We start from the raw sequence: 10,623 nt of genomic DNA, 5'->3' as shown, positions 1-10,623 counted from the left end.
AAGCCTCATCCAGGTATAAGAAGTTTGCCGATAGGAAGCGTCGAGCAGTTCCTGCTCTCAAGGTGGGTGATCGTGTGTGGTTGTCCACGAAGAATTTGAGGTTGAGAGTTCCCAGCATGAAATTTGCACCTCGCTACATCGGTCCCTTCAAGATTGAACAAGTCATCAACCCTGTTGCCTACAGATTACAGTTACCACCCTTCTTGAAAATACCCAGGACATTTCATGTTTCCTTGTTGAAACCGCTGATCCTGAATCAGTTTCATTCCGCACTTCCTCCAGCTCCCAAAGTTCAGACTCAACGGGAAGTCGAGTACGAGGTGGCCAAGATTTTGGACTCACGTTTCCGTTATGGTCAGTTACAGTATCTCATTGACTGGAAGGGCTATGGTCCTGAAGAACGCTCTTGGACCAATGCCTCAGACGTCCATGCTCCTGCCTTGGTCCGAAATTTCCACTCAAAGTTTCCTTTAAAGCCTAAGAAGTGTCCTGGGGCCACTCCTAAAGGGGGGGGGGGGTGCTGTCACGATCCGGGTATCTGGACGCCATTACCTGCCGTTTAGGTGTCTTCTGAGACTGGCCCAGCATTCCAAATCCGGATCTCATCTGTGTCAACACTCTGCACATCTCTCCTGTCATTCTGAGACACTACCGCAGCGGCGCCATGTTTGAATCCAACATGGCGTCTCCCGTCCTCCGCGGCCTCCGCCGCCATTCCTGTGTTATTGCTGCAGGTTCTCAGTGTAGTGTATCAAGCCTGCCGCGGCCTCTGCTGCCCTCCAAGTGTCTCAGCAGATAACAGTCATCTGGCGCCGCCATTATCACTGTTTGCACATTTCATTTCAAACCAGTTTTCCCTCCAGGTTCCAGCATGGGCGCAGCCATGTTGGATTTGATCACATGCTCCAACTCCTCCAATCCACCATCTCTGGAATCTGCATAATTGCCCAGCCAATGCCTGTATAGCAGCAGGTATAAGTATCCTGTGTCTGGGCCAGATAGATGTCAGTGCTTTGAATGTCATACCTTGTTCCAGTCTCTCTCTCCTGTGGCTTGTTTCTCCAGGTTCCAATTCCTGTCTCCAGCATCCACAAAGAGACCGGCACCTGCTTTCCATCCTGCGGTGCAGCCTGACTTTACAGTCCTCCGTGGCTGTCCAGTTTCCAGCTATCTACTACCTGCTTCCAGCAGCCAGCTTTCAAACAGATTTCAGCTTCTACAAAACACCGGTGCTGATCCAGCGGATCCTATCTTACCAGCAGTATCCACTACCACCGGTAATCATCTATCAGCTATTCTGTTTCTACGCTCACTAGCATCTCACATCATCCACTCTGTGTTTCATCACCTGGCTGGTTCCATCCAGCACCCATCCGTGACTTTAGTACCTAGCTGATTCCATTCAGCACCCACTCTGTGTTTCATTACCTGGCTGATTCCATTCAGCATCCACTCCGTGTTTTACCACCTGGCTGGTTCCATCCAGCTGATACAGCAGCTTACTCAAATTACCAGATTCACTTGTTACAACTACTGGCATGTTCCTCGGCTATCTCCACTACTACAACCAGGCCTGGTAAGGATTTCTATCAAAGGACTTTAACATCTATTCTAACCTACCAGTGCTCTGCAATACCTTCTACGGTTACGTGTTCCAGGAACTGTGTTATTTGCCACTGTCAATTGCTAACCTTGAATGCTGCTTGTTGTATCACGGAGTCTGTTAATAAACTTTTATTTTGAATTTTAACTTGGTTGTCATGGTCACACCTTCGGGTAATTATTCTGCACTTACATGTCCAGGGGTCTGATTAAACCTCCCAGGTTTAATTTCATCTCAGCCCCTACAACTGAGGCTTCCTCCCGTCAGCCTAAACCCTTAGTTGTGACATTACCGTGTTATTCAACGCCTATATTTCTGTAACTATGATTTGTATATACCAATAAAATATACTAATGATTTATGAAACAGCATTTTGTTCATTGTTTCTAATTGATATACACGGAAGTAATTGCAAACATGCGATATAAAGTTTAATAAACAACATTGTTTATTAGAAAAGCATCGTAAATATGACGCGTTGTACATAAAATGCTGCAAACACATACGTTGATTACAAGTTACACAAACAATACAGCATTGTACATAAAATGCTTCACACACAATGTTGTGTGTGAAGTGTTTTATGTACAATGCATCATAGTTATGATGCGTTGTACATAAAACGCTTCACACACAACGTTGGTCACAAGTTACACAAGACTGTATATATCTAAACGCATAATGACTCAGACAATGACTTCTTGGGAGACGTCTTACAAAATTTGAAACAAAACGATCGTTATGTTTTGTGTCAACACTAAAACGGGCCAGTACATCCGCATATTTGTAGTTTTTACACATGAAAAATATAAAATATACGCAATATTGCCTGCAAACGGTGCTGTTAAAATTTTGCAACTGTTTATTTTGATGATAAATACTTTTTGAATTCAAGTTTAAAAATTGTATTCCCTTTGGGAATAGGGTGCTGCCAGGGGCTAGCCCATAAGAATCAAAAAAGTAACATTCACGCTGTTCGTTAAAATAAATGGCCAACCAGTGCTCACCCGGCCACCCGCTGCTATGCGTATTGATTACAAACGCGCAGGGGTATTGCAACAGTTTACCGGTCAGTAATATATCGCATGGAAAGGTACCTTTAAAAATTAGTCGCGTCATTGGGTTTGCATACAGTATGAAGTTTATCTGTAATGTGTTCATCTTGCTGTTGCGTAATGCTGTTTGTTAAAACATGTGATAAATATGTTAAACTATGCGATAAATATTAAAATTATTTATTTCATTTATAGATAATCATACAGCACATCACACCTTTGATTAATTTTGATGATATTATCAAATATTGGGTATATTATCACATTGACTGTACGGTCTAAAGCTTCATCAAAACAGAATTCGGTCGTAGATTCCCTGTTCTGATTAGTGAGAGGTGCTCAGCGCATTCCTGTTCAGGTAAAAGATCAAAAGCGAATAGTGTGTAAGCGATGAGGTACTCTTCACGGTCAATTAGTATACCTGAATCTGATTTCTGATTATTTGTGATCTGTATGAGTGACATGTACTCGCGAACAGCATTACCGTGTTCAAAGTCGGGTTGAAATAGCTTGGCTGGATGGGGGGTGCCATGCAGGTAAAGGGATGCAAAGTTTACGTTTTTATGTTCAAAACGTAGAGGGTTCCTGTCATAGGCTCCTGAAAATGCTTTATTGTCTACAAACGTGGCTATGTTTTTGGTACTTGGCCTAAAAACAGATTTTCTAAATTAAATACTCTACTTCCCGTTGGTATGCTGTATATTTTCATACCAACAGGATCAATCACATATTTTGCATTGCCATTTAACAAGGCCTGAGCGTGTCCGATCTGGATGGCTGGTGAAAGCTGAACTCTTTTCACAAACAGGGACACAGCAATGATCTGAATTTTAAAAGTGTCCGCCTCCGCCGACATTAAGCAGAATGAGTCTTTGTTTCTGGTGAGATTTATCTTCAAATCAACAGCGTTTAAGATTAGCTTATGTTGATGGAAAAGGTAGCAGTGTAGTGGCCCTAGCAATTCCACTGTTCGACTTTGCGCAGTTGCGTTTGCTCTTTTTATAAATCCGGTGTTTAGCCCATCCAGTACCCTGGTGTTGTGTTCTCCAGTCACATCTTTGTAAAATAATCCTTTTGTGTGTTTTGTGGATAATGCATCTGAGCTATAATTCAGAATGGTCTCTATGTAGGCCCTATAAGCGTAAAGATTATTGGATTGTGATATGAGTCTATCGCCCAAAGAAACATCCACCTGGTTGAATAAAGTTGCTATGGGGTAATTAATAAACACTGCCCGTGCCCCTTGCGGTATCGGATTGTTGTCAGACCGTACGATCTTACAGGTTACGTACAGCAGTGTGTTGTTCAGATCATAGTAGTGCCCACCGCTGGCCGCTATATAGAATTCAAGCGGAGCTGTCTCAGATAACGCCACTAAAGGTTGAACTTCAACGTATAGACTTTTCTCTATGCTGGTTTGCGTCGGGGCACGTCAAAAAGATCAAGATCAGATTTTGCGCATTTCATGGATTCATTGTGTATGAAAGACATGCTTAAAAAATATCACCAACTCTCCGCTTTGGATTCCTTTTTTTATTTAAGTTGCGCCTGCCTCGGTTTTTGTTTAAAAGGGGCATGCACCAAGGCGGAAGTTGCGTCAAACGCTTCCGTTTTCATTTACCACCCCTTTCTGTGTATAAATTAATCCGGAACCATCTTGCTTCGCTTGATTTGCCTCGTGTAATTTATTTACAACGGCTGTTGTAGCCTGGTTGATGACGTCTTTTGCGATATTGCGCGCTGCATTCTTCACGTGGAGTTTTGCTAACTCCAGGCTTCTTCGGAAAAGTGGCACAGCCTTTCTGAACAGACTTCGAAATATACTGACTAATCCGCAACCGTACATGTATGCACTGCCGTAAAAACCGGGTAATCCATTACCGGCTTGAGATTTATAATATTGCGCATAGAGAGCAGGAACTTCATAATTTTTAACAGTGACCATTCTATTTAGTTAATAAAATTCAGTTTTGTGGCGTCTGAAGTGTAGTTTCACGATCACTTTCCCAAACTTAAATGCTATGTTCTCGTTCTGGTCGTTCTTTATCTCTATGGCTATCGTGTCAAAATGCACTTTGCACAATGGTACGTAATCGGGCTTCTCATATTGTATTGTGATCATCTCATTGTTATAACCCTTAATTCCAACAGTGCGAAGTAGCGGTACCTAACTATCCCCGACCCTCTGGTGTTCGATAATGTCTGTGTACACGTACAGCGTATGTTGACCGCCTTTGATGTTGTTGCATGGTTTAGAGATCTTAGTTTTAGGTTGCAAACCAAGGATCCTTGTCAGTTTATCACTGGCTGTAAGTTGTTACAGCTGCGTACTGTCGCATTTTACAATGCGTTCAAAGCCGATCGTACGTTAGTCTTAATCCACCCTCCAGTTTATGCTGCCCAATTTCCGCGTTGATTACATCCAGTAGCACATCGATTGTTTTATAAAAACGGGGATTAACACACATGGTTGTGAAATCCACAACTGACTTGGAAAGTGTGCCGTCCAGTGTTATTTGTAGCCTACAATCTTGTATATCCAAAGAATTCCACATGTGCAGGTATTGTATCTCTTTAAGAGCCACTTCTTATTCGCCATTTAAGTCTATCGGTTTAGCCAACTTTGTCGTATAGTTAGAAATCTTATTTTGTGGGAATGTGGCTGCTGAGGTGTTACTCAGCAGTGTTATGTAGAACAATTTATCATCCATTGTCCTCTTTGTTTATATATCTTTTCTCTCCGATGCCGCGACCCAACTGTTAAATTTTGCAGGGTATCCACGCCACTTGACTAAAGCGTATTTCTGACCTCTGACCATCTTATTTTTTTAAATCTTTTCCACTTTGTAAACCCTGTTATAGTTTTTTGGTATGCTTTGAAGCTCTTTGGGATAAAAACTACCTGTAATAGTCTCACCGTAGAGATCCTCCAATGTGTAAAGTGGCTTAAGACCTTTCGTGTTCATGCCGTGTATTACAAATATCTCCTCAGAAAAACTATGTTCGTAGCTTTTCTGAAATATGTCCTTATATTTAGAAATACAAACGTGGTCACCAACTCCTAAACAAACTGGTGTTTTCTTACTTCTAAAGTAATCATCTTAGGTCGCTTTGAAGACGCTAAAGCATTAGAGTCATTCACATCGTTTGGAGCGCACTTATTCGTTCTATGGTAAGTGTTATTATAACTGTGTATGAAGTCTTGTAAAATGTCTATATATCTGTAGGTATGCCGTGAAATAGCGCCACATTCATGTTTTTAAAGTCCTATTGAAGCGCTCTATAACCGCCGCTTTCACATCGTTATTGGTTGTGAAATGATTTATACCGTATTTTTCTAATACAGGTTGAGTCTCCCTTATCCAAAATGCTTGGGACCAGAGGTACTTTGGATATGGTATTTTTCCGTATTTTGGAATAATTGCATACCATAGTGAGATATCATGGTGATGGGACCTAAATCTAAGCACAGAATGCATTTATGTTACATATACACCTTATACACACAGCCTGAAGGTCATTTTAGCCAATATTTTTTATAACTTTGTGCATTAAACAAAGTGTGTCTACATTCACACAATTCATTTATGTTTCATATACACCTTATACACACAGCCTGAAGGTAATTTAATACAATATTTTTAATAACTTTGTGTATTAAACAAAGTATGTGTACATTGAATCATCAAAAAACAAAGGTTTCACTATTTCACTCTCACTCAAAAAAGTCCGTATTTCGGAATATTCCGTATTTCGGAATATATGGATATGGGATACTCAACCTGTACCTTTTTTAGGATTCTGTTTAGAAACTCTTTACTGTTATCGGTTTGTAGCTTCTTTGGCACTTCCCCCTGTTGGAATAGTTTTTTCAAAAGCATTAGCGAGTGTTGCGGCATTCTTAGCGGTCAGACTTTCAGCCCAGGCCCTCTTACTGAATATATCGATGACGGTTAATATTTATTTATTACCATTGTTGTATTTTGACAGATCTATGAGAGAAACCAAATTGCATTGCCACTGTTCATTTATACCCGATACACAAATCATGTTCCTTTTATAATTTTCACTGCTTTCAATAAAATGGATAGTGGGACCCACAGCACGACTGGGCCTTGGCATGTTAAATGATAGAATAGATAGATAAAGAAAGATTTAGAGAAAATGGGGGTGAGAAATTATAGAGTAGTAAAGATTGAATGGAAAATGAGAAGAAAATACCACAAAATCACAATTATACACAGTTCAGTACAACACAAACACAGAGCACTTCACTGTTCAATTTTTCCTGAGGAAATGAGGGAGAACCTAATCAGTTCTCTCCTCATAAGGGCTAAGCCCCTCCCATCACCAGATACCTTGGCAATCTCATAGGTCCAGCAGTTACCATGGACACCTCCACCTGTCCTTGCTGCTTCATTCAGCATACTACTCCGAATTTTATGTCACTATGGACATATGAAATGTCCTTCGTTCTCTTTATATAGTATTATGATCATGTATACCAGAGGTTCTCAAACTCGGTCCTCGGGGGCCCACACAGTGCATGTTTTGCAGGTCTCCTCACAGAATCGCAAGTGAAATAATTAGCTCCACCTGTGGACCTTTTAAAATGTGTCAGTGAGTAATTAATACACCTGTGCATCTGCTGGGTTACCTGCAAAACATGCACTGTGTGGGCTCCCGAGGACCGAGTTTGAGAACCTCTGATGTATACCATTCTTAATAAAGAGTAAAAGAATGAAAAAGAAAATAATGAACTAAAACCTGTATATATCTCATATGTGATTATTGTGATCATAGTATAAAAAGGGAGAATGAAAGAAAATAGGGAAGAGATTGAAGAAATGGAAAGATAAATGGTAAGAAAGAGTGAGGAGAGGAAAGTTGAGAGGCTTTTTGTAGTACATGATAATGGGGGGTGGGGGCGGTAGAGGTGGAAAGGGGGGGTGCAGTGGGCCTGAAAGGGAGAGTGGTTTTCAATCAAGATGCTTTAATAGGAGATTTATTAGTCTTTGGATGAAAGAACAGGAAGGTTACCTGTCTTCATCTGGGTTTGAAACTATTGTGTGAATTGGAAATGTGTTTATATTGTTTATCATGTCACGTGGTTGGGATTGGATATACTTTCCCCATGTGATAAAGAATTTACTAACTAGGGATTCTCCATCCATTCAGTCCATTTTAAAAATCAGGAAAAGTTTTTCCTTAAATGTATAAAGGGACGGTGGACATTGCTGCAGGATACTCTTATTGGCTACATTGCAGGTAACACGGTCTTTATCTCCTGCCCATCATATTTTCTCTAGGCGGGGCTCTCTCTTTGATGGTAGCTGCAAATCCAAATAATATGCAAAATAAATGAAGGGATAATTGTGTAGTACATTTGAAGAATTTAATAGTTATAATTATACACATACATTCACAGGAATTAAATAGTGTTTGCGGCAATAAAATAAATAGTAGTAATCACACTGGGAATCAATTGGCTATCACTAGCTCGCCTCCCGGAAACCTGTTGTCACAAGTGCATATCAGGTACAAACATCAGAGTCCCAGAAACTGATCTTGACCAGTAGAGGCTCCAGAGGTGGGACTATGGCACAGTGCAAAATTCAAATAGGGGAGCCACAACAACTACCAGTGAGTCCTGGTGGGTGATGTGTGGCAGTGATTGGAGTGGCAGTTGCTGTGACTCCCCTATTTGAATTTTGGACTGCCCTGTAGCCCCACCTCTGGGAGATCATATGATCTGGACCCATGACATAGTGTGGACAAATCTGGTCTCTTGGTATAGATGCACAGATGATACTGTATGTGTTGTTTTCAACAACTGTAAAAATGATATCTCAACATGCTACAAGCAAATGCGAGGAACACTGTCAGCTATTTGAGAATCACCTTCTACATCACCTGGCAGTGCAGTATCAGAGGAGACAGGAACAGCTTTTTGGACTCATGTTTTTACTTCATCTGTACAGTACTTGTGACTATAGATTTCAGACAGGTGAGCTATTCATAGCCAAATGATCACTGTGATTCCTACTGTTTATTTTATTGCTGCAACACTATTTTATTCCTGTGAATGATTATGTATAATTTTTACTTTTAAATTGTTCAAACATGCTACACCATTATCCCTTCATTTGTTTTTGTATTTTATTTGGATGTGGAGCTACATCAAAGGGAGAATCCCATCCAGAAAAGACCCTGTTACATGCTTGTCACCTATAAGGGGAAGGACTATTTATCCCCTGTTCTACATTCTTTCTGGAAAGTGTTTGAGATCTTTAACATGATTTTCTTTGCTTCATGTCACAATTTTTTTTGAATTTACTGATCAAATGTTATTACACTGTAGGGTCAATTCATGAAACAGTGAAAAGGGTTGAGCCAGTGGAGAAGTTGCCCATGGCAACCAATCAGCACTGGAGTAAAATGTCTAATTTGCATACTATACAATTGTATGGAGAAGCTGATTATTTGGCATGGGCAACTTCTTCACCGGCTCACTTCTCCCCTCTTTTCACTGCTTCATGAATAGACCCATGCCTGCTATGTATTCTGTTTTATGTAGCATCTATTAAAGCATGACAACTTGTTATGGGGGGTTGTGCTATTAAAGTGAATACTTAATATATCTACAAAAGTATGGCTCCCAATTGACTGCCCCTACAATTATCGTGTTAAATACATAGCACAATCCTTTTCTTATGTAAAACTAACCAGTCAAAATGTTGGCTTAAGGAACAAAAACATGTTACAATCCTTATAATGCTACATTGTGTTTAAATAAATGATAGAAAGCAACTTTCACTTCCTTGTTTTTTAAACTATAAATAAAGGGATTTAGCATGGGGACAACAGCTGTGTACACAAGTGATACCAATTTATCAGAGTCCAAGGTGATCATGGAGGGAGGCTTGAGGTACAAGCAGGAAGCTGTAACAAAATAGAGAGAGACAACTGTGAGATGGGACGAACATGTGTAAAAGGCCTTGCGGCTCCCAGTGGCAGAACTGATCTTCAGAATGGCATGAATAATGTTGATGTAAGAAATAATAATAAGCAGAAAGGGAGTGATAGCACCCTCTGCCGCTACAATGAGAAGTGTCATCTCCAGGAGGTAGGTATCACTGCATGAAAGCTTCATGAGGGCCATAAGGTCACAGAAGAAATGATTGATGACATTGGATGTGTAGCATGAGAATTTATATACAATATAAATAACAGGGATCATTTCTATAAATCCCAAAACCCAGCATAGAGCGGACAGCAGAATGCAGACCATCCGGCTCATGACCATTTGATAATGCAGTGGATTGCAGATGGCCACGTATCGGTCATAGCTCATGGCTGATAAGATAAAGAGCTCAATTCCAGCTAAAGACAGGAAGCAATACAAAGTCACCATACAGTCTGAGAATACGATGGTCTTGTCTCCTGATATGAATGAGAACAGGATCCTGTGCAGTGTGATGCTGGTGAATATAATATCCAAACAAGACAGGTTGCTCAAGAAAAAGTACATGGGAGTGTGCAGGGAATGATCCAGGAGGATCAGGGACATGATGGTGACATTTCCCCCAACAGTCATAACATATGTAATCAAGACAAATAGAAAAACAGCTACCCGAACCTTCGGGACATCTGAAACACCAGTAAGGACAAAGAATGTGATCCCAGTGACATTGCCGAGGTCTGTTCCATGTGTCATATTTCCTGTTAAACAAAAGGATTGTTTTGTCCTTAAATAAGGCTTGAGGAGTATTTTTCAAGGATAAAAATGGAGACAGAGCACTAACTTCCTAATTTAATAGCATAGACTATCTTGGATCTCTGAAAGCAAGCATCAAACTATGAGGGTGGATCAATTAGTAAGGTAATAAGACCACTCACATGTGTAATAATCTCAATATAATTCTATTTTCCCAAGAGGCCAGAGCAGGTAGACAGCGGTGGCTT

The 10,623-nt window shown here is 40.5% G+C and overlaps 1 protein-coding gene across 1 annotated transcript; it reads right to left on the bottom strand.

The window, feature by feature from the left end:
• Nucleotides 1-9,427: 9,427 nt before the first annotated feature.
• Nucleotides 9,428-10,375, bottom strand: LOC134949929 (olfactory receptor 6C74-like). The gene has a single exon (XM_063938616.1). It carries the CDS (start codon nucleotides 10,373-10,375, stop codon nucleotides 9,428-9,430), a length of 948 nt encoding a protein of 315 aa, XP_063794686.1.
• Nucleotides 10,376-10,623: the final 248 nt, after the last annotated feature.

Source organism: Pseudophryne corroboree, chromosome 8, assembly GCF_028390025.1.
Source record: "Pseudophryne corroboree isolate aPseCor3 chromosome 8, aPseCor3.hap2, whole genome shotgun sequence".
Taxonomy (NCBI): Eukaryota; Metazoa; Chordata; class Amphibia; order Anura; family Myobatrachidae; genus Pseudophryne; species Pseudophryne corroboree.
This window is presented reverse-complemented; position numbering and strand designations above follow the sequence as displayed.

Coding starts and splice junctions, on each gene's coding strand:
- LOC134949929 (XM_063938616.1), bottom strand. CDS start 10,375: ATGACACATGGAACAGACCTCGGCAATGTCACTGGGATCACATTCTTT.